This window comes from Balaenoptera borealis (assembly GCF_965194805.1).
Source record: "Balaenoptera borealis genome assembly, chromosome: 2".
NCBI classification, from domain to species: Eukaryota; Metazoa; Chordata; class Mammalia; order Artiodactyla; family Balaenopteridae; genus Balaenoptera; species Balaenoptera borealis.
This window is the reverse complement of record NC_138867.1, coordinates 28189823-28212562: the sequence shown is the minus strand read 5'-3', so window position 1 is coordinate 28212562 and position 22740 is coordinate 28189823. Positions and strand designations below refer to the sequence as shown.

At 39.8% G+C, this 22740-nt stretch overlaps 2 protein-coding genes across 11 annotated transcripts in view; one reads left to right on the top strand and one right to left on the bottom strand.

Annotated features, from left to right (window-relative positions):
- LOC309624322 (UPF0489 protein C5orf22) overlaps positions 1 to 15998 on the bottom strand; it is a 51645-nt gene extending 35647 nt beyond the window's left edge. The window contains exons 1-9 of one of the 2 annotated variants that reach the window (XM_082382409.1): positions 15829 to 15991; positions 14449 to 14594; positions 11919 to 12068; positions 9300 to 9729; positions 5794 to 5856; positions 5429 to 5550; positions 3017 to 3083; positions 966 to 1105; positions 197 to 389 (exon numbers count right to left, since the gene is read on the bottom strand). In XM_082382409.1, coding sequence (XP_082238535.1) covers positions 356 to 389; positions 966 to 1105; positions 3017 to 3083; positions 5429 to 5550; positions 5794 to 5856; positions 9300 to 9729; positions 11919 to 12068; positions 14449 to 14594; positions 15829 to 15909 — 1233 coding nt within the window. In that variant the 5' untranslated portion in view covers positions 15910 to 15991 and the 3' untranslated portion in view covers positions 197 to 355. Of the gene's footprint in view, positions 1 to 196; positions 390 to 965; positions 1106 to 3016; positions 3084 to 5428; positions 5551 to 5793; positions 5857 to 9299; positions 9730 to 11918; positions 12069 to 14448; positions 14595 to 15828 lie in introns of those variants that run through there. The other variant, XM_082382408.1, reaches the window with a different exon arrangement.
- Positions 15999 to 16119: 121 nt separating this feature from the next.
- The window catches only part of DROSHA (drosha ribonuclease III), a 120486-nt gene continuing 113865 nt past the window's right edge, over positions 16120 to 22740 (top strand). For 5 of the 9 annotated variants that reach the window (XM_082382175.1, XM_082382172.1, XM_082382171.1 and 2 more), the window contains exons 1-4: positions 16134 to 16242; positions 17381 to 17507; positions 18579 to 18644; positions 19995 to 20828. In XM_082382175.1, coding sequence (XP_082238301.1) covers positions 18628 to 18644; positions 19995 to 20828 — 851 coding nt within the window. In that variant the 5' untranslated portion in view covers positions 16134 to 16242; positions 17381 to 17507; positions 18579 to 18627. Of the gene's footprint in view, positions 16296 to 17380; positions 17508 to 18578; positions 18645 to 19102; positions 19139 to 19994; positions 20829 to 22740 lie in introns of all 9 variants that reach the window. The other 4 variants (XM_082382170.1, XM_082382173.1, XM_082382168.1 and 1 more) reach the window with 4 other exon arrangements.

Genomic DNA, 22740 nt, shown 5'->3' with positions numbered 1-22740 from the left:
ATATCATCTACATATTATAAATGCTATCTAAATATATTTAAACTATGTGTATATAGATTAGATTATCTATGAATTTCACTCAGGATGGTAAAAGAATTCTCAAAATATTTCTCATAAAATATGTAATATTACTTGCCTGAGCATTTAAAGTACTTATTTTAGAAACTCACAGTTACATACAAAATGAGTCCAAAGATTAACATAGAAAAGAAATTTTTATTAAATTGTTGTAACTATTCAGCACATTAGTACATTCAAATTTAAAACATGGTAGCAGCTAAATAATCATCTGTAGGACACAGAAATGGGAATTCTTATGTCCAACTGAATAATATCACCAACTTCAAAGACAAGATTAACAGGAGTTGCATGTTGTTTGCCAACCATCACTAATAGGAAAGAGAAAATATAACACCTGAATTTCAAGCTGAGTAGGTAAAAAATTAGTAGGTAAGAACTACTGCATTAGTGATCATTAGATTCATCTATGGAGATGAATTAATTTCCCACTGCCGTTGTAACGAATTACTACAAACTTAGTGACTTAAAGCAAAACAAATTTATTACCTTACAGTTGTGTTGGAGCTCAGAAGTCCTAAAATAAAGGTGCTGTCAGGGCTGTATTTCTTCTCTAAGCTCTAGGGAAGAATCTGTTTCCTTGTCTTTCTGGCTTCTAGAGGCTGCATGAATTCCTTAGCTCAAAGCCCCATCCTCCATCTTCAAAGCCAGCAGTCTAGCATCTTCCAATCTCTCTGATTCTGACCTTCCTGCCTTTCTCTTATAAAAACCCCTGTGATTACACTGGGCTCACCCAGATAATCCAGGATAATCTCCTCAATTTCAAGCTCCTTGAGTTAACTAGATATGCAAAGTCCCTTCTGGCATATAAGGCAACATATTCACAGGCTCTGGAGATAAGGATGTGGACATATTTGGTGAGCCATTATTCAAGCTACCACACTTACCTTGCAATTGTCACTACAGTAGGTTTTGGCAAATTTTTTAGAACGTAATACACAGATTGAATAAGATATTCAATTTCTTGTTCTGTGCTGATATGGTGAGGAAGTTCTGAATAATCACAGGTTAGACCAGCCTGGTGAACCTGAAAATAAGACAATTAAAAATTACATGGTAATGTTGCTGTTTTCAGAAGATTCTTTAACCATTTATGGCCTTGCTGGCAAATTTTTAATATTTTTGTGGATTAGGATTGTTTCTTCCTTAATAGTTTCCATGCCATAGCAGTTATTTATACTTTGAAGTTTTGGAAGAACTGGCCTGTACACCAGTTTGGGCCTGATACCTTTTCTAGGAATAATTCTTTATTTTATGATTGTGGATTCATTCAGTTTCCGTCTTTACTTCAGTCTATTTTGATAATTTACATTTTCTAGCAAATTGTCCATTTCACCTGGACTCTAAAAGCTAATATAAATTGGTACATAGTATTCTCACCTTACTTTTCTTTCAACAAATTATTTTATTTACTTTTTAAATATATGTAATGAGTACTACATTTAAAGCTTCAAGACGATACAAGGGGAAGACTTCCTCCTACCTTACTGAACCTACTGTTTTGAGTTTCTTGTGTACGCTTCACGTATAACCATATATACTGATATCATATACATGTGTTGTAAATGTAAATGACTGGTGTTCCAGTCTTAGCGCTAAACTAAATGTGCCTAAGAGCTAGAAATGGCCCACAGGCTGACATTTTGCAGCCTCTGCTTTAAAGTTCTGAAAACTGGAATTCAAATATATTGTAGTTTTGCCTAGGGTACATAAGTGCAAAGTATGGAAACAAACACTAATCTACTGTATTATTGGAGGCTCTGGATACACATCAAAGATTTAACTGGCAATGATCAGTCAATGCACTAAAAACAGACTCTGCATGTTCTTTTCTACTAAAATGATCAAAACACTTAGTGTTCTAACCCTGCAGCTATGGGCACATTATATTTGATTACATAATTTGCTACCAAGCCTATGCCATCCTTTTTCTCAATGAACAATATACAAAACCACACCCCCTCCACCACCAGAAAATTCAGATGCAATGCGATGACTAAAGTAGACCTGCATGAAGACACATTCAATAATATCACGTGCGCTCAAAGCAGTTTTAAACCCTAAATGTCTTCTCACTGTCATTCTTAGTAATTGCCATTAAAAAAAAGGGTGAGTCTTGAGTTATCTCTGATTTAACCAAAATATTCTTTTGCTGGTATTTTTTATTCTTACAAAGTTAGCATTAAATAAATACATAAACTTCAGTTCAAATAAAGTGGTTTGATTATATTCCACAAATAAATAAAACACTACAGCAAAACCACAATTTATTAAAGTAAAAGAAACACCAGAAGTAAAAGAAGCAGAAGACCTGGAGGTCTCAGCTCTGGCACAAAATTTGAGAAAAGGCACCTGAACTTCAAATGGGAAAATTTATGCTTAAATACTACAAAGTGATACAAAAATAAAAGAAATTATCATTAAAGGCGTCCTCTTTTGACACAGCATTCAGATTGCTGTTGGCAAACAAACTTATACAGCTAATACAGTTAAGATGTGCTGGCCACAATGGCTTCTATTGTCCTTCTATTTGGTTTTTACAATCAGAAAAGTTTTCAGAGAGAGAGGAAAGAAAGAAGGGGGAAGGGAGTATAAAAATGAATCAATAAAGAATAAGCAAATGTAGAAATTTTCTTTTCTAAAAGAAATCTTTTCTCTGGCAAGGAGAGATCTGACCATAGGCAAAATTAATAAATCCACAGTACTTTTGCTTCATACATAAAATTGGCAAAAGCGTGTTTTTCCTGGAAAACTTTCCCAGTGTTCTGGCTTCTAAAAAGTATGTATTTCTTTCACTTCTTCTTTTTTTTTTTTTAAATCCACTCACACTTTCCAGGAACACAAATAAAAGTGAATCACTTTAACAAAGAGCACATTTTTCTAGCCAGAAAAATGCCTTTCTTAAAGGGTCATTTTATACTTCAATGTAAGTATTTACCATTTCATAGTCCGGTGCTTCCATCCGTTTTTTCAAACTTTGTACCAGTGGAACTAGTGATTCCATTCTGGAAAAAAGCAGCCCTCAATTAAACATCACATCACCTCAACTAAAATTACAGTAGCAAATGAAATTTACCATTAACAATATGTTTCAGGGCTTCCCTGGTGGCGCAGTGGTTGAGAATCTGCCTGCCAATGCAGGGGACACGAGTTCAAGCCCTGGTCTGGGAAGATCCCACATGCCGCAGAGCATCTGGGCCCGTGAGCCACGGCTACTGAGCCTGCGCGTCTGGAGCCTGTGCTCTGCAACAAGAGAGGCCACAATAGTGAGAGGCCCGCGCACCGCGATGAAGAGTGGCCCCCGCTTGCCGCAACTGGACAAAGCCCTCGCACAGAAACGAAGACCCAACACAGCCAAAAATAAATAAATAAATAAATAAATAAATATTTAAAAAAACAAAAAACAAAAAACAATATGTTTCATATGATTCTTGGGAAATTCAAGTTGTTCAAATATCATCTTAAAATATTAAGAAACAAAGTTCCCTGCTGTTTTCTTTTCTTTTTTAAAAATTTATTTAATTATTTTTGGCTGCATTGGGTCTTTGTTGCTGTGCACAGCCTCTCTCTAGTTGCGGCAAGCGGGGGCTACTCTTTGTTGCGGTGCGCGAGCTTCTTATTGCTATGGCTTCTCTTGTAGCAGAGCACGGGCTCTAGATGCGTGGGCTTCAGTAGTTGTGGCACGCGGGCTCAGTAGTTGGGGCTTGCGGGCTCTGGAGCGCAGGGTCAGCAGTTGTGGTGCACAGGCTTAGTTGCTCTGCCGCATGGGGGATCTTCCCATACCAGGGAACGAACCCATGTCCCCTGCATTGGCAGGTGGATTCTTAACCACTGCGCCACCAGGAAAGCCCCTCCCTGCTGTCTTCTTACTTAAAAGATTACAGATTGTGTTAAAGATTAAAAATTGGCATTCAAGAAACTGAGGCTTTCCTCTTCTTTAAAAATGGAAGTTCTACTGTGACTTTAAAAATTATTTTGATCAGCAAGAAAACTAAGTGCCTTTAGCACCCTGTGATGAAAAAAGATACTTTCCCAAAAGTTAAAAAAAAAAAAAAATTAAGGACATATTTATTGACATATACAATTATAACTGGAAAAGTTTTATACTGTCTGATATAATAACAATGGTGTTTTTAAGTTATTTAATATAGATGGAACTCTTTGGAAGCCCTGATTAATTAGTGTTTCTAGTATTTTAATGCCACCTCTACCAATACCCACTCATCTGCTGGGAGGGAAAAAATAAAGACAAAAGGAAGGCATGGAGGCCTGTCTACCCACTCACCCTATTACTTCTCCCTTTTTATTAACGACACTTTCTGGGCTTCTGGACCCTAATCACCCACCTCTTTTATTTCCTTAGGAATAGTGAAGACTCCTTCATGCTGAGGGTCTGACCCTTTAGGGGCATGGTAAGTTTGGGGAGACGTTTCTTGCTGTCTGACTCACTTTTCCTTTGTGCTATTCTTTTTTTCCTCCAATTCCAGTCACAGTTTAAATGCACCACTGCTGTAGCCTTGTTTTTTCTTCAAGGCTGTGACAGAACTGCCTGCAGGTGGTGAAGAGCTAAGTGTGCTCAGTAGGCAGGTGGGTTTCAGTGGAAGGTGGCTAGATTCAGGATTCTAAAGTTGTCAGGCAATTTTGTTCGTTTTGTTTCATTTAATTTTAAACTTGGCTTGAGACTTCACAAAATAGTAGGTATTCTTCAATATTCCTGGGAAGAATCATGTTCTGTGACTTATTTCTGTATCTCCATCTTCCATCATAATTTCAAAAAGGAGGGAATCATTTTTAGATCTAGCGCCCTATACTGAAGAAGAAAAGCATTAACTTATGTTAAAGTGCCTGATCAGTATTTACTGATATGATTAATACTGCTATGGTTTATTCTTCCATACCACTGCTTTCCTTAGTGACAATAAAGTTTTACGATACTTATATTTCAGGGATGTTTCTGAACATTTTATTTTTAAGTGAAAATTGCACTGAATATTTTAAATAGGTAATACACATAGCAAAAGGAGATACTAATTTTTAAAAAAATATTTATTTATTTATTTGGTTGCACCAGGTCTTAGTTGTGGCAGGCGGGCTCCTTGGTTGCGGCTTGTGGGTTCCTTAGTTGCAGCATGCAAACTCTTGGTTGCGGCATGCGTGTCGGATCTAGTTCCCTGACCAGGGATCGAACCCGGGTTCCCTGCATTGGGAGCGCAGAGTCTTAACCACTGTGCCACCAGGGAAGTCCCAAGAAGATACTAATTTTTAAAAAGCAATTTATCTGGCAAATTTAGCAATATATCTAGGATTAAATACAGTAGAGTTGGAGAAAAAAAAAATTTGAGGGTCTTACCCAGGATTTGAAGCCCATTTCTGTACAGTTTCTTCATCATCACCATCACACAAATCGGCAAAAGCAGCTTCTAAATCTTCTAATTGATGAATTCGAGTATCAACACAATCTACCAAATCTTCCTTTAAACACATTGAAAAGCCGAGATTATATAGTTACTCTTTCAAAAAAACAAGTGAAATCCCGTTACAATGAAAATTTGATTCAATTAGTTAAAACATAATTTTTCAAGTACTAACCATGGGCTTCCTCAAGAAACACACACCAAGATTTTGGACAGTTGTGTGCGAGTACTCCAACATCATGTAAGATATTATTAGATATGTGATAAATAGACAAACACAAAAGAAACAAATGGAGGATACCTCTGTCAGGTTGGTACCAGGCTTTTTAAATCGGTACAGCTCTTGTAAGATTTTGTACTCCTCCTGGAAAACAAAACAAAAAATCCATATACTAGAAAAAAGATTAATTTTTCAATGATATGCTTTAAATAAAAAATGGCTGTGATACAAGAGCATCTTAGATAATCATTTAAAAGTTAGGGAAAATCAGGGAATATGTATAATTCATATTTCATTGTAAATATTATCACTTCTTTAGGGTAACTCTATCCATCTGGGCATGACAAGAATGTGTAAAAATTAGCTATGGAAGAAGACTTAATGGCTAACAGGTAATAAGATGAAAATATTTCTAATAATATTCTACTCTATAAATGGATACATCCTAGGATCTGAACAGATTTTTGCTATTTATGGGAAATACACATATCTTAGTAACAATAACAAAACTCTCCACGTTCACTTTGCAGCCCTTTCCCGAGCCAGAGAAGAGAGCTCTGGAGCACAAAGGCAATCCCGGAGGCAGACGCAATGGAAGGATTTTGCAGGAGAATGTCTCCCCTTATTCAGCACAGCCAGGCAGCCCCACTGCAGGTAGGTATATCTGGCCCCAATAATCCTATTTAGGAGCATTGTCAGGAAAGGGTTACACACAAGACCTAAAATTCCTTAAGCACAATGCTGTGTACTATCCTCATCATAACAATCCTGTGAGCTGGGTATGATTATTATTTTGATTTTATACTTGAAGAAACTGTGGGTCTGAAAGGTTAAGTAACTTTCCCAAGATCATACAGCTAATAAGCAGAAGTAACAAACAGAACTTAACTCTTTGACTTCTGAACATGTTTTTTTAAAAAATAGCTATTAAACTATAAGGTATAATACATGCTCTTTTCAAAAAGTTCTACAGAACCAAAGGATATAAAGGAAACTATATCCCCACTTTCTCAGGTTTCCTTATAGCACAGGAAAAGGAATAACTGTCATTACGTTTCTTATGTAACCTTTTAGAAATTCCCATTACAAGTATTTGGTGAGTATATTTGTAGGATAAATTCATAAAGTCAGGTTTTTTAGCTTCCAGGTATGCCCATTCTCATGTTTTCTAAATATTTCTAAGGTCATTTCATAATTCTGAACGCTGGTAGTTATAGTCACTGGTCCATATACAATAGCAGGAAAGAAGCAGAGGGCAATTTTTCCCCCTTATTGCAAGCTGGGAGAGCACTCTAGTTCCCCCATTCTTGCTCCAGATTACACTACAGTTGACCCTTGAACAACATGGTTTTGAACTACACAAGTCCACTTACACATGGATATTTTTCTGTATATTGGAAATGTTTTTGCAGATCTGCAACAATTTGAAAAAATTTGCAGGCCAACTGTATAGCCTAGAAATATTGAAAAAATTAAGAACAAGTTAAGTATGTCATGAATGCATAAAATGTAGAAAGATACTAACCTATCCTTACATAGGCACAAGATGAATGATATTACTATAAAATTAATAATGGGTTAGTTTTCCTACTGTTTTACAACTTTGCTTTCAAAGAATCACATTACTGTACAGTATGCCCTTCTCTCTCCTAATTGGAGAAACTGCATATCATCTTATCACATAAGTGGTTTTTAAAAAAATATAACAATGTTTCCAATAGTGTACTATGAATATGACTGTAATACGGTATGCCATAAAATTTTTATAACGATTCATTCATTAGCATACAGGCTAGGCTACCGTAAAGCAATCACATTGCTGCTTCCTCATTATCAATGCATGAATCGTTATAACTGTAAATAAATATGACTTTGTCACATTATCTTTTCATTTTTGATATCTAGTGCTAGATACGTATAACAGTATAACAGTGTTTGTATCATATGAGACAATACTGATGTAGGTTCATCTTATTAACATGATATAAACTTATGGTATTGATAAATACAGTACAGTACTGTCAATGTATTTTCCTTATGATGTCCTCAACATTTTCCTTTCTCTAGCTTACTTTATTATAAGAATACAGTATATAATAGATATAACATACCAAGTATGTGTTAATTTACTGTTTACATTATCAGTAAGGCTTCCGGTCAACAGCAGGCTATTAGTAGTTAAATTTTGGAGGAGTCAAAAGTTACACCTGGATTTTTGACTACACAGGGAATCGGCACCCCTAACCTCTGTGTTGTTCAAGGGTCAACTGTACATTCTCCAATTTCACCTATTTTTAATCAGTACCTATTAAAGATCTTTGATAATTTAGATAAATCACAATGGCTTCCAATATGCACACAGAACAAGGAGTGTAAAGTGCAACATCATTGTCATGAATCAAATACTGAACTTAGGTAGACAAAAGACAGTTAATTTGAATCCCCAAAAGAACCAATCTGGAACAACCTCCCATATGTTAAGGTAAGCAGTTATATGTGCTCATAAAATGCACCTGGGAATGCTCACTTGGATCATGAATTTACCAGTTTCTTAAAGGCACACATAGTTCTACCTCAGACCTGTGCATACTAATAGTGTCTGGTGATTTGCATTTAAGATCTGATGAGGTACCTGAAGGATCACAGGACTGAATCATTAGCTACAAATCATACATGTGTAATCAGGCACCTCAATGTTCAGTGAAAAATTTGTCACATGGGATTGTATATACATAGAATATCTCTGGAAAGATATACCAAGAAACTAGCCATGGTATTTGTTTCTAAGAAACTGGGGGAATGGAGAAGGAGTAAGAGAGTGACATATACCCTTCTTAACGTATACACCTTTTTGTGCTACAGCTGACCCTTAAACATCATGGGTTTGAACTACGTGGGTCCATATGTGGCGTTTTTCAGTGAATATACACTACAGTTCTACACAATCCACGGCTGGGTCAATCTTCAGATGTGGAACTGTGGATACCAAGTGCCCAGTACAAAGTTATACGCACATTTTTGACTGTGCGGAGGGCTGGTGCCCCAACCTCCATGTTGTTCAAGGGTCAACTGTATATAATTTTATTTTTTTCAACCACCTGTTTACACACTACCCCAACTAATAAATGCAAAATAATGAACACTATCTAGAGCAGGGATTAGCAACCTATGGCCTACAATCTGTTTTTGTATATCCCTCCAGTGGGTATCCAAAAATTGAATAGTATTGACAATTTTAAAGGGTATAAAAACAACAAAGAAGAATATGTGACAGAGACCACATGGGGTCCCCCACAAAGTGATTACTATCTGGCTGTCTGCTGAAAGTTTCCTGATCCCTGATCTACAGAAATGTCATACAATTCTCCCGAGCCATGTTTTAAAAATACCACATTTGGGACTTCCCTGGCGGTCCAGTAGTTGGGACTTCGCCTTCCAATGCAGGGGCAAGGGTTCAATCCCTGGTGGGGGAGCTAAGATCCCGCGTGCCTCGTGGCCAAAAAACCAAAATAGAAGCAATACTGTAACAAATTCAATAAAGACTTCAAAAATGGTCCACATCAAAAAAAAAAAAATACCCCATTTACCTGAGTGAACATTTCTTTGAAGGGATTCTTGACTGAAAAAAAATCTAAGTCAATATCTAAAACAAATGCATCCCCTTTCTCCAAAATTTCCAGGATTTCTCCAGTGCTGACTGAAGTGTGGCATTCTTGGCTTTCAGAAGAACATGAACACGATGGTTGTAGACAAGTTTGGTCTCTTCTCTGTGTCACTGAGTCATTTTCCAGTCCTTCTGAACAAGATTCACCATTAGTAGAGGCAGTGTTCTCTGCGTCCTCCAGTGCTAGCTTTGGCTTCTTAGCAGAAGACACTGCGTCATTTTCTTCTTGATTGTTACAGAGTTTATAAGGTTTCACCATAATTACATCCAATTGTAAAGGTTTTTGGTTCTCTAGCTGGTCTTCAGTTACATAAAGACCATCACTTAGAAAGTAATGATCTGTACTTGTAACCCTGGATCAGAGGAAAAAAATATTTTAAAGACGAAAGGACAAATTAGCTGACATTTCATATAGAATTTCAGAAATACAAGAAAGGACATATTTGACAAAAACTGAGAGCTGTCTCTAATATTTGTACTTACTGTTCTTCTAAGGAAATAGGGTTCCCCAAATTTTTAGCTGGGCACACAACTGTCCAAAGTAAAGACCGTATTTCACAGTCTATCTTGCAGCTAGGTGTGGTCATTTGACTAAATTCTGGTCAAAAGCCGTGAGTGGAAGAGAAGAGTACAGAGCCTCGCCCTCCCCTCCCCATCGACTGGCATGTGAACAAGGTGGTGGCAAGCCCCACTTGGACTCTGAGGACAAAGGCGATACTCTAGAGACGGGGGAGCAACAAGACAGAAGACACTGGCGTTCTCCAAACTGTAGGGCGGTCACGTTGGCCCTGGACTGCGTGTGGTCAACTCTAACATGAGAAAGAAATAAATGGTCCTGTTTAGCCAGTGCTTTGGATCTCTCTCATACCAGCTGGAACTTTATCCAAAAAAATCACTTAAGAGAAAAATTATATCTGGAAATAATTTATAATAATAATAATAGAAGCTCCCTCTGACATATTTCAAAGCTTCATTAAATTTTATATAACTATAACATTTTAATATGAAAAGCAACTTAAAAAAATCTTGTGCATGTGCAGAATGCATTTCACAAGTTGTAGATTTCTGATTTTAGACGTATCAGCATGTTCTTAGCTTTTCAACTATATTATGCCTTGGTAAATACTTTGAACAGCAAAACCAAATGCTTCTTCCAGAGGTAGGATCTACCCAATTAAAATAATGGTTAACATTTATTTCCCACCCACCCTCCTCTAGCATATACAGCCTTAAGTTTAAAAAGATACAATTTTCTAAGAAAAGATTAATGACAATAAAACTAATGTCCAAGATTATTAAAAACTGTACCATCCTAAGACAGACAAAGGCTGTATCCCCCAATCTAAATCTGTATTCTTCTTTAATAAGGAACATTTTACTTTGTTCACATCCGTACAAACACATACATACATCTCAGACTGCATACCTATATGTGTGTCTTTTCCATAAATTTTTACTTGCAGGATTAACTAAAATCATGAGATAATAAAAATCTTCCTAATATTGTTATTACACATTGAGTATCAAATGTCTGTTTCAGATTGCTCAAAATTAATTTGATTTTGCAGAAACCTGTTACAGGTTAAATTAGGCCTACTCACCAAAGTACTTAATAAAAACCCTACCACTCTTTCATATAAACCAGTATTATGTATAATATTTGTATGTGGAGCCCTATTTATTTGTTATTATATCCTCAATAAATACAATTTTTATGTATACACAGAAAAGTTACTTGTCCAATTGATAAGAACATACAACAAAAGTTAATTGTATCATTAAGGATAAATCAGAAATAAAAAGTATCATTTTCAGTGAGATAGACTGTATTTCATTTTCAATGTATTACCATTTCATCCCACTATCCTTCAGGTTCTAGAAAGTCATGATTCCACTGCTTAAAACATTCATCCCATAACAAGAGAATTTAGAAAGCCAAGAACATTCTGATACTTCTAAAGATATTACAGTATCACAAGCTACATAAAACATTGGTTAAATAGCTTATACACCAAAAATAATTGCATATGTAACTCAAGTCAGAGAATGCTGCTATTAATTTAGATTAGGTAATTATCTAGAGCTCACCATATTAAGAAAATTAAAACCCCAAATCTACTTTTCAGCCACTGAATTTATAAAAAAACCAAAGTGAGATAATTTTGCTTTTTCACTGCAAATTGTTAAATTCAGCAGACAAAAGTTACATTGGAAGGAAATAATAAAATGTTATCATTAAATATATAAGTCTGTAAGGTACTTCAATGATTTAATGGAGTTAGTCATCAATGGAGCCAGGTTTCCAGAGGAGGAAGATCATGTTATTCAAAAACCAACTTGACTAGCAACAAAATACAAATCATGTGTGAAAAAGATCAAGAGACTTGCAAATTTGTTCCTGGTGTTTTGAGAACTCTTTTTGGAAGAGTTGAGGGCAATCTGACCCCATTTTTATGTAGAGATACTTATAAGTTATTACAGGGATCTAAAATCAGATAGAAGTATTCAATCCCTTTCATACTCATAAATATGAGGAAATTACCTGATTGTTGTGGTCGAAGTGTCTTTGCCTACTAAAAAATGATGTCTGCCCTCTCTGATTTGCTGAGCCCATGTGGGATGAAGCCATATTACATGGGAAAAATGGCCAGCATAAACTGCAGGTATAATCCAATTCTCGATACTTAATTCTCTGGAAAGAAATAGAGAGGAAGCATGAAAACTGTTAGTAAGTAGGTTTTTCCAAATGTAATTTCATTCAGAACAATATTTTAAGACCGTAGGTCTCCAAGTGGGGTCCAAGGACCCTTGCAGGGGTTCCTGAGACCTTTTCAGTGTAACTAGCTCAAAACAATTTTTCTAAGAACACCAAGGCACTATTCCCCTTTTTCACTGTATTGACATTTACACTGACAGTACAACGCAATGGTGGTTGATGTCCTAAGATTAATAAAGGCAAAGGCACCAAACTCTACTAGTAGTCACTGTATTCATCACTACCAAGCACCAGTGTCCCACACCCCCATCCAGTTTCACGTGAGAAAGTCTTTCATAATTTTATTAAACTTTGATCCTGAGTATACGTTTTAAAATAACCTGTGTGGGGCTTCCCTGGTGGCGCAATGGTTGAGAGTCTGCCTGCCAATGCAGGGGACACGGGTTCGAGCCCTGGTCTGGGAAGATCCCACATGCCGCGGAGCGACTAAGCCCGTGAGCCACAACTACTGAGCCTGCGCGTCTGGAGCCTGTGCTCCGCAACAAGAGAGGCCGCGATAGTGAGAGGCCCGCGCACCGCGATGAAGAGTGGCTCCCGCTTGCCACAACTAGAGAAAGCCCTCGCACAGAAACGAAGACCCAACACAGCCAAAAATAAATAAATAAATTAATTAATTAATAAAAAAAGAAAAAAAAAAGTGATATGAACAAACCTTTAAAAAAAAAACCAAAAACCTGTGTGGCAAGATGGGAAGTGCACAGCAAGCACTTCTGCTACGTATTTTGAAGTACAACGGTTGTCTCAAGGAAAAGCACTTGTAATTGAATTGCAAGCTGAACACCATTTTTCTTGAAAGGAAGACGGACTCATAAACCATAGTTGTTCAGACTTGAACCTGAATTGCTGGATTCTACATTCCAACTAAGCTTTAAGAAATGACCACTTGTCAAGTTTTGGTACAGTATTAAAGAGTATTCACAATTATCTGAAAAGGCTGTGAAAATACTCTTCATATACCTCCACCAAAACAACACATGGTAACGGACTGAATGCAGAATCTGAGAATCCAGCTGTCTTCTATAAAGGCAAATATTAAAGAGATCTGTAAAATTTAAACATTGTTACTCTTCTAAGTTTTTTTTGCTTTAGAAAATATATTTGTTTTTCATAAAAATATCTTATGCTAACATATAAAGTCCTATTATTTTGAAATGAATTAATATCTTAAACATTTCTCAGTTTTAATTTCAAATATGGTATATATCAATAAATATAACTCACATTAAAAAAAACTCAAGAAGTTTTAAGGGTGTACAGCAATCCTGAGATTAAAAAAGTTTAAAAACTATTATTCTATGACTAACTGTACAGTTGTCATACCTGCTTCATAATTCTTTTTAATTTCTAAAATATAAAATCTCTAAATATAAAAGAGAGTAAGGACAATGGTAGAGCTACCACATTTCTTTAGAAATTAGTGCTCTGAGTTTTAGTTTTAGTCAACTAAAAGAAATGTAGTAGGCTAAAATTAATTCACACAAGCATCTATATTTTAATTTTATATTATAACAGGAAAATTACTGCTATGTAACTTTTCATTTTATACGAGTAGGCTACATTGTAACAAATGCATAAGTAAAGAGACAGTGACAGGATTTCAGGGAACTATATCACTGAAGAGAGGTCAGTATGTCACTATTTAGAGATACACTAGGTATGTCTTTCCTGAAGAACGGACTACAAATTACCAATTTCACATCATCTCTATGATTCTGTATAACTGAAAGTCAATAGGATTTGTGACCTGAAAAGAAACAAATTGGGAGGTTGCAGGGACTCAATACTGGAAGAAAGGATACACAAACTAAAGATGCATTGCTTATACAATTATTGAACTATGTGCTCAAGACACATTTTCTTGTGCCTCCGTAACCAGACTTTTAAAGGGGTAAAGAAGAGAGAACTGGCTTAGGTAATTTCTAAAGTCTCCGACTTCTAAAATTCTAATTCTAAAGCAGCGGTTGGCAAACATTGGCTGGGCCACCTGTTTTTGAAAATAAAGTTTTATCGGAACACAGCCACTGACACTTGTTTACGTAGTGTTTACAGCTGCTTTCACACCACAAGGGCAAAAATAAGTAGTTGCAACAGAGACCATATGGCCAGCAAGCCTAAAATATTTACTAGCTGGTTTGTTAAGAAAAAGTTTGGCCATACTTGTTCTAAATAAAATAAAAAAGGCAAACAAAAGCAAAACTCATGAGCTTAGCAAAGACTATTTCTCTTAATTGCTTATCATCTACTGCAAATTGTATTTCAGGTACATAAGAGATCATTAACAAAAATCACATTTTACCCAAAAAGTGTTTCCTTATCAAATACAGTGTCAGCTGGCATATTCACAGGAATAAGGAGGTCTGGATGTGAATCAAAATGCACAAAACTTATATTACTTGCAGGAAGATGCTTTGAGCCAATGGCCCGGTATACAAAGGGCAGAACCTGTAAAAGACACACATAGATGCACACATTCAGAATTGGTACTGAAATCATGAGCATACACTCAACTCCAGACTGAAAAACAATGCTAAACATAACTGCACATAATTTGAAGCACGCCAAGTTGTTAAAAAGTAGGGAAATATGAAATTTGTTCCTTGCACATGGTTTAGACAATCATCTCAAGCTTTATTTTTTCCTCAGAACTTCCAAGCTACACCTCCAAAGGCTTTAAGGGGCATCTCTCGCCACCATGTTGCCTCCACTTCAAACACAAAGATAATGTGGGGAAACAGACAGGACTAGTACTCAGGAAAAAACTGCTGGTTAATACCCTCTCTGGCATTAAAGATGTGTTCAAGCTACCTGGGTCTCTGGGTCTTTTCCACACCTTTAGGATGGTGGTGCAGGGCTGTGTCGTCTGTAAGGCTCTTTGTCCTGTTACCGTCTCTAGAGTTCTAAGTTTAAGACTGAATTTGAAAGCACCACCTAACCCATGCTTGCTCTCTCAGACCCATACACACCATCTCTAGGTCCTGGGAGACCCAACTTCCTTCCTATTTATTCTCTTTACTTTATTCATCCACAAATCTGGAATCACCCTCTTCCTCTTTCATAGCCAGAGCATTCCCAAGGCATATGAATGCTATTAAAAAAAAAGAAAAGTCTTAGATCACGGGACTGTCTCGTAGGCTTCCAGAAATCTAGATTAGGGCACCATTTTAGCTATTGCAAAGTAGCACTACCTCAAAAACAGAAAATATCTTTAGTGTTTATAAACTCGGGGCACCCTGTTAAAAGATTTACGCACACACTACGCACACAATAATACTAACGGCCCTATGAGTGCTACTTTGTACCCATTTCACAGATGACAGTCCACATTCTTAACAAAAGCCTCCCAGCTACACAACAGGAACGTGTAGGGAGGCCGGGACACAGTAGGAAGCCTGCGTTAATGCGCAGGTTGAGGACTCGGGGCTCTGCAGTTACACTGCCCGCGTTCGACTCCTGATGCCACCAGAGCCTCGAGGGTTAGAAGGGTCGCCCGACTCGTAGTAAGCGCCCCATAAACGTCAGCGCCTATTCTTCCAAGCTAACCGTTCTGGTGCTTTCCCCACAGCAATGCAACTCGCGTGGATAACTAATGCTGGTTATCTCTTTGGCCTCAGATGCCCAGGCTCCGCCGCCTCAGAATCGCGCGATTCTGCCCCAGGCCCGGCAGCCGCCCTCTCACCTCCTGATGATCCTCCACCACCCACACCGGGAGCTCATGGTAGCGCCGGAGCCGGGCGCTCTCTCCCGTGAACTCGCTCATGTTTTCGCTCCCAGGAGCGTCCCCAGCGAGCTGCACTCCGAGAAGCCGGAGCTGCCGCCCCGCCTCCTCTCCTGAGAGGAAACGCGCGCTCACCCGGTTGTGGTTCTGGATTGGAGGATGTAGGGGCAGGGGGCGGGCGCCGGGGGGGTCGACGAGAACGATTGGCTTAGGTGTTCATCGTTCTTATTGATGCACCAATCACCGCGCACAAGGCGCTGCGGCGAGCCCAAGAGCTTTCCCTCTTGTGGTCTGGCTTTCGCAGGTTTGCTTTTTAATTCTCTCGGTTTCCTGTTCCGGAGGCGATGGCGGCTCTAAGGTCTTGGCGGCTGCAATGTAAGTGTGGCTTTACTCTAACGGCGACCTCGCGGCCTGAGAGCCTTTTGTAGGTAAAAGGGACAGCTTGCGGGTGTTGGAAGAGGGAGTGTTTCCAAGTGTCCTGATTTCAACGGGGCTGGAGTCTGGGGCTGGGGCGAGAGGCGCCTGGGAATTAGGATCGGGCAGCCCCTCTTCAGATCTGCAGCGAAGGGCGAAAAAGCGACCTTAGGCCCGGATTCTGCGAATAAATAGAAGTGAAAAATGAGATCTTTCTTTCATTGTGGAGCGCGTGCGGTGGTCCAGCCCTGGGGCCGCCCGGATCTCGGAGGGGAGTGAGACCTTAAGCTTACCTCGTGGGGCGCACGATCTGGCGGGAGATGTGAACAGGGAGACACGTAATTTCGGATCAGCCAGCCGAAGATGACCGGCCTGGGGATTCAGCTGGGGGAAAGAGAGTGTTAATAGAAATGTAGTCACACTTTGCAACTTTTTCTACATGGACTGATGTTCCTGGACGTGTTAACTATGCAAAACAGCTCCCTCAGTTTCCCTGCTTCCAAACAGCAACTTAGGAGTAGGCACACGCAGAAAATAATTACTTTTCCAGTTGCAGTGAGTTCCTTGACTTTTGACTTTTGTCGCACCCTAACACAGCCTGACTATGCCTTTAATAGGTCAGTTTCATAATCAGTGTTTTCAGATATTCTGTCTCTAGAAACATCCATGAGGATCTAATGGTGAGTCTTCAACAGCAGTCTGAACACACAGTACAGGAGTGTTGGTGATCCTGACTGTTGCCCACCTCTAGATTCAGTACATTCCTTTGTGTTCCCCAGGACCCTATGCGTACCTCTTTTCTTGTGTTTATAGCATTATATTATTTTTTTAAATTGTATTTGTATGTGGATTCTGGGCTTCATGAGTCCTGTGGGCTCTGTGTCTTACTCATCTTTGAGTGCTTAGTACCTGTGACAGTGCCCCACATGTATAGGCCCCTTAAATGATGCATGAATCAGTGAAAAGACCTGCTTTTTGTCTGGTTTTGGTAATGCCAATCTGTTGCGGATATATGCAGCAGGGAAATGTACAGTAGCAACACAGAAACGTATATCACTGGTGAGACAGTAAACATTTATTGATCACCTTCTGTGTGCAGGACGCTCTGCCAGGGGCTGTGAAGGATATAGAAATGTTTGTGAATCAACCCGTTTCATCAAGGAGCTAATAATCTAGTGGAGGAGTTAGACATGCGCACACATGACTGTAATATGAGGCAGTCTCTGGTAAGTGCTGTAAAGGAAGTAAGTACAGACTAAGAGCAACGGACATCTAGAGGGAATGGGATTACTTCCTGAAGGGAACCAGGAAAGGCAGCACAGAAGAGGTGGCATTTGGCCTAGTTGGTGGGTAGAAGAAATTCAACGGGCAAATTCATAGGGTAGGGGATTTTAGAAGCGCAGGAGCAAAGAACAAGCGGGGTGATAGTACTTTGTATGTTAGGCAACTGGGAAAATCTGGGGTGATAGGCACTTCATGGGGAGGTTAATGGAGAATTAGCCTGGAAGAAGTTGGGACCAGATTGCAGAGGGCCTTAAATGCCAAGCATGTGGTTTGAACTCCATTCTGTGGGCCCTGAGTAGCCTGTGGTGGCAAGATGGGCTGTCTAGGTCCTAGGTCTATCCTGAGGGCCTTGAACTGAATAATAATCATTAATCAGATATTATTTGGTGTCTACTTTTTATTAAGCACAGTGATTGATACAGCTAAATAATCTGAAACTATTTTCATGAGCCATTTGAAAATCTACCTTAAGCCTATTGGTAAAGCTTTTAGTTAGAACGAAGATGCTTCTACATTAAAGCTTTTTGCAGTTAATATTTATTTGGGTTTTTTAAACATTTTGCTGAAGCCTAAGTATTTGGAAAGCCGTTCCTGTTTGCAACATTCTTCAGTGGAAAGAACTGAGAATGAGAATCAAGGGAAATTGTTGTGTTGACAAGATTATAGTTAAGTTTGAATTTGAATGCTGGTCTCATTGTGAAGTAAACTGGAGTGTGGAGTGGGAGAGCAGAAATGATTTTTTTTCTCCCAGTCTCTTAGCAAATTGGAGATAGAATATGCCTAAGTTTCCAGTCTTTTAAGCTACTGATTATTTTGAGTCAGCAAGACAAGTATTAAGGACATCTAAAAAGTTAGCTGTAAACTTTAATTCAGTTCAGCATGCTCTTAATTTTGTTAGTATGCTAACTGCACTGGAAGATGCAAAATCAGTGTTAAGATAATTGTAGAAATGTTTTCTAGCATTAGCAGTTTGGGAATCATTTTTATGTCTATTTATTCTTTCTGTCTTCTAGAGCTTATATTCTCTGTGGAAGATGTGACATATCCAGATAATACGTCACCATGCAAGGCAGTACATGGTGAGTGGTATGGCAGTGATGGCAGCCGTTTTGGGAGAACAGGGAGGAGCAAACACTGGCACTGGGCCACTGAGGGTGGGGATGGTTTAGGTATGTGAGGAGAGGGGCAGTGTGTCATGTGGGCCATGTACATGGCCTGCCCTGATGGCCCTGGCAGTTCTGAGGTGCCGGCAGACATTAAAGGTGGGATGAGGTCATGAGTTGGTGGCCTGTAATCATTGTACGACCTGCCAAGAAGAAGCACAGAGTGTGTGAGGGCAGGGAACCTAACAAAACCCTTGGGGTGGTGGCAGTGGCTGTAGAAAGGCCTGCAAGGGTGTTATTGTAGTAGCCAGGCAGGAGACGATGGTGTGAAATGGGTGCACTCAAGGAGTATTTATGAAGCAGAAATGATCGGCATTTGAAAATAAATTTTTTTTTTTTAATTTAATTTAATTTTATTTTTTTGGCTGCATTAGGTCTTCGCTGCTGCACGCGGGCTTTCTCTAGTTGTGGTGAGCGGAGGGCTACTCTTTGTTGCGGTGCGCGGGCTTCTCATTGTGGTGGCCTCTCTTGTTGCGGAACACGGGCTCTAGGCACACGGACTTCAGTAGTTGTGGCAGTGGGCTCAGTATTTGTGGCTCATGGGCTCTAGAGCGCAGGCTCAGTAGTTGTGGCGCACGGGCTTAGTTGCTCCGTGGCATGTGGGATCTTCCCGGACCAGGGCTCGAACCCATGTCCCCTGCACTGGCAGGCGGATTCTTAACCACTGTGGCACCAGGGAAGCCCTGAAAATAAATTTTTAACTAGAGGGGATAAGGGAGAAGTTGTCAGGTAACCCCTGGTATATGACTTGAGGACCAATAAATGGTCTCATCTATTGAGACAGGAAACACTAAAAAAGGAGCAGGTGGCGGTGTCTTGAAGCGGAAGATCATGAATTCCTTTTAGGATGTGTTAGGTTGAATTTGCGAGTCTGTGCTGAGTGGGGAGGAAAGTGTAGACAGGAAGATGCTGGTGCAGATGTAGAGATGTGGGGTGTGTGGACGGGATGACATGGTGAGGTCAAGATTTGGGGGAAACTTGAGCAAGGACGTGATAGCAGATGGTTGAACACTGGGATGTGACTTTGTCATGCTGGAGGTGGAGCGGCTTTAGGGAGTGACAAGGACCAGGGACTGACCATGGCAGTGGATTGGGTGGCTGGGACTGGGAAGAGGAGTTTATTGGCCATGAGGAGGTTCAGCTATTACAGAGAACTCAGTATTAGATGGGTGGAATATTGCAGTGGCCTAAGGGATGGTCAGGCATTTGTAAAACCCTGTTTATATAGTGAGTTTTTCTTTTATCTTTTTCTTTCCTCCAACAAAGTCATAGAATGTCATTCCACCCAGGACGAGGGTGTCCCCGAGGGCGAGGAGGACATGGATCCAGACCCTCAGCACCAGCCTTCAGGCCCCAAAATCTGAGACTGCTTCACCCTCAGCAGCCTACTGTGCAATACCAATACGAACCTCCGAGCGCCCCTTCCACCACGTTCTCCAACGCTCCAGCTCCCAATTTTCTGCCTCCACGACCAGACTTTGTGCCCTTCCCTCCACCCATGCCTCCATCAGCACAAGGTCCCCTTCCCCCCTGCCCGATCCGGCCCCCCTTCCCCAGCCACCAGATGAGGCCCCCCTTCCCCGTGCCTCCCTGTTTTCCTCCCATGCCACCTCCGATGCCCTGTCCCAATAACCCCCCAGTCCCTGGAGCACCTCCTGGACAGGGCACTTTCCCCTTCATGATGCCCCCTCCATCCATGCCCCACCCCCCGCCCCCTCCCGTAGTGCCTCAGCAGGTCAATTACCAGTACCCTCCGGGATACTCGCACCACAGTTTCCCACCTCCCAATTTTAATAGCTTCCAGAACAACCTCAGTTCCTTCTCACCCAGTGCTAATAATAGCAGTAGCCCTCATTTTAGGCACCTCCCTCCATACCCACTCCCAAAGGCTCCCAGTGAGAGGAGGTCCCCGGAGAGGCTCAAGCACTACGATGATCACAGGCACCGGGATCACAGTCACGGGAGGGGCGAGAGGCATCGTTCCCTGGATCGGCGGGAGCGAGGCCGAAGTCCTGACAGGAGAAGGCAGGACAGCCGCTATAGATCCGATTACGACCGGGGGAGGACGCCGTCCCGCCACAGGAGCTATGAGCGGAGCAGGTAAAGCACATGTGTGTTTTTTAATGAAGTGCAGAGGCCCCGACACAGGCCATTTCTGTTGATCAACAGCCAAACCTGTTGATCAACAACCAAAAAGGTCCAGCTGTGCATTTCGGTTTATAAAAGGAAAAGCATCCCAAAATTATCAACATAGATTCATTTCAATGAATGTAAGCCAGTTACTATGCATAATACAGTTTACATTTTAATGATGATCAATAAAAGATCTTGTAGTTGTTTGTGTGGATGTTGTATTTAATTATGTTCAGTATGATCATCATATCAGGTTACAGCACTTGAGTTCTTTTGGGATTGTTGATCTGTGCATGTTATCAGTCAGGAATCAAAGTAGTTAACAAGCAGAACTTGCTTTCTGATGTTTAGGATAAGTGGAAGTTTATCATATATTGTTGCTTTCTTGCTCTGTTTCTTTATAAAATGAAATAATACACATTATCAAAGTTACAGTTTTCAAAAGAGCTTTTAATTTGATTTTGTTGCATTGAAACATATTCATACTAAAGAAAGTTGCATTTAAAACATACTATTCCATTCCAGATTACATTTCTTTTTTTTTTTCAAAAGACCAAATATCTATATATACAAGAGAATAAGGTTTCCAGCAGACACTCATAGATGGGCATCTAGAAGTGCTCTGAAGTTATATGCAAATTCTATGTGTATGTATGTTTTTCTATAAGTAAATCAGTTGCTTACAGCAGATTCTTAAGAGATGGTGTGAGTCTATCACCCCAAAAATCTAAGAACCATTGGTTTAGATGGAAAAATAAAAATGCACAGATAACGATTGTACTAATATTTATTTGTACCGTCAGTGAACTCTTTATATTGATGAAGATTTGAGGTTTTCCAGTTGTCAAGCTGGTAACAGTGCTGCTCTTTCTGTCTGCTGTGGTGTGTTTACCTTCATTGTCTTGTGGAACTTCTGTGCTGAAAAGTTTGAGGTCCCCAAAGCAGTCACTCCGTTACTTGGGTTTGTGGAGAGCTGGTCTTGGCTCCTGTGGAATCAGTGTGCTTCTCAGTTCCCATGTTGTTCTCATGGCTGGGGGCTTGATTCTGACTGAACATTTTGCCAGTAAACGGTAGCAGTCATTCTCAGTCCCGAAGAGAGTGACCAGTGCTCGGAAGGTTTGGAAGGAAAATGCTCTATTGCTTCTCCCTGACGCCCAGTGGAAGGTGGAAGGAACATGTTTCTTGCAGAGGTGACTGATTCTGGTGGGCCAAAGCTGACAGAGTCGGTAGACTTTTAAAAGTCTTCTCAGCACGACTTACTGTTCCTGGTCAATTTTGTTCTTAATTCTGTGATGGACTAGTTGGCAGAGGCCTGTGATGGTTTATTTTACAGTTTTATGGTGAAAATCTGAATCAGAAAGAATTTGTTAATAGTTTTCTTCAGACAAAGTGATTATTAATAAACCTGTCTCTGGGGAAACATTTTGCTGCAAACTTCAGCATTCTAGGTGGCTTTTTTTTTCCCGTTTTGGGGGTGCTGTAGTTTTTAGGGCTCTGCTGTAAAATCCTGAATTCTTCCATCCAGGCTTAAGCTTGGAGTTAATGTGTTTGTTTGAAGAAACACAGATGTCCTGTAAACTGAGGATGTCTATCAGTAAGTGAAATCAAGTGCCAAAAGAATTACCCTTAATCTCCATTATTCTAAACCGCAACCCCTTTACCATGAAGGACCTTAGGCAGTTAGCTTATCTTTCTAAATGGCCTTTATTTACTTTGGAGTTGTTTTATAATGTTGTACTTGGGATATTTGCTCAGGAGCTGCCTTAGTGTCACAGCCACATTAAAATCAGCTCCTTTTGGGGTCTTAGTAGCGTTGTCAGTCATCTGTCTTATATGGAATGCTTCTGTGAAACAAACATGGGGCACCTGAAGTCCTAGT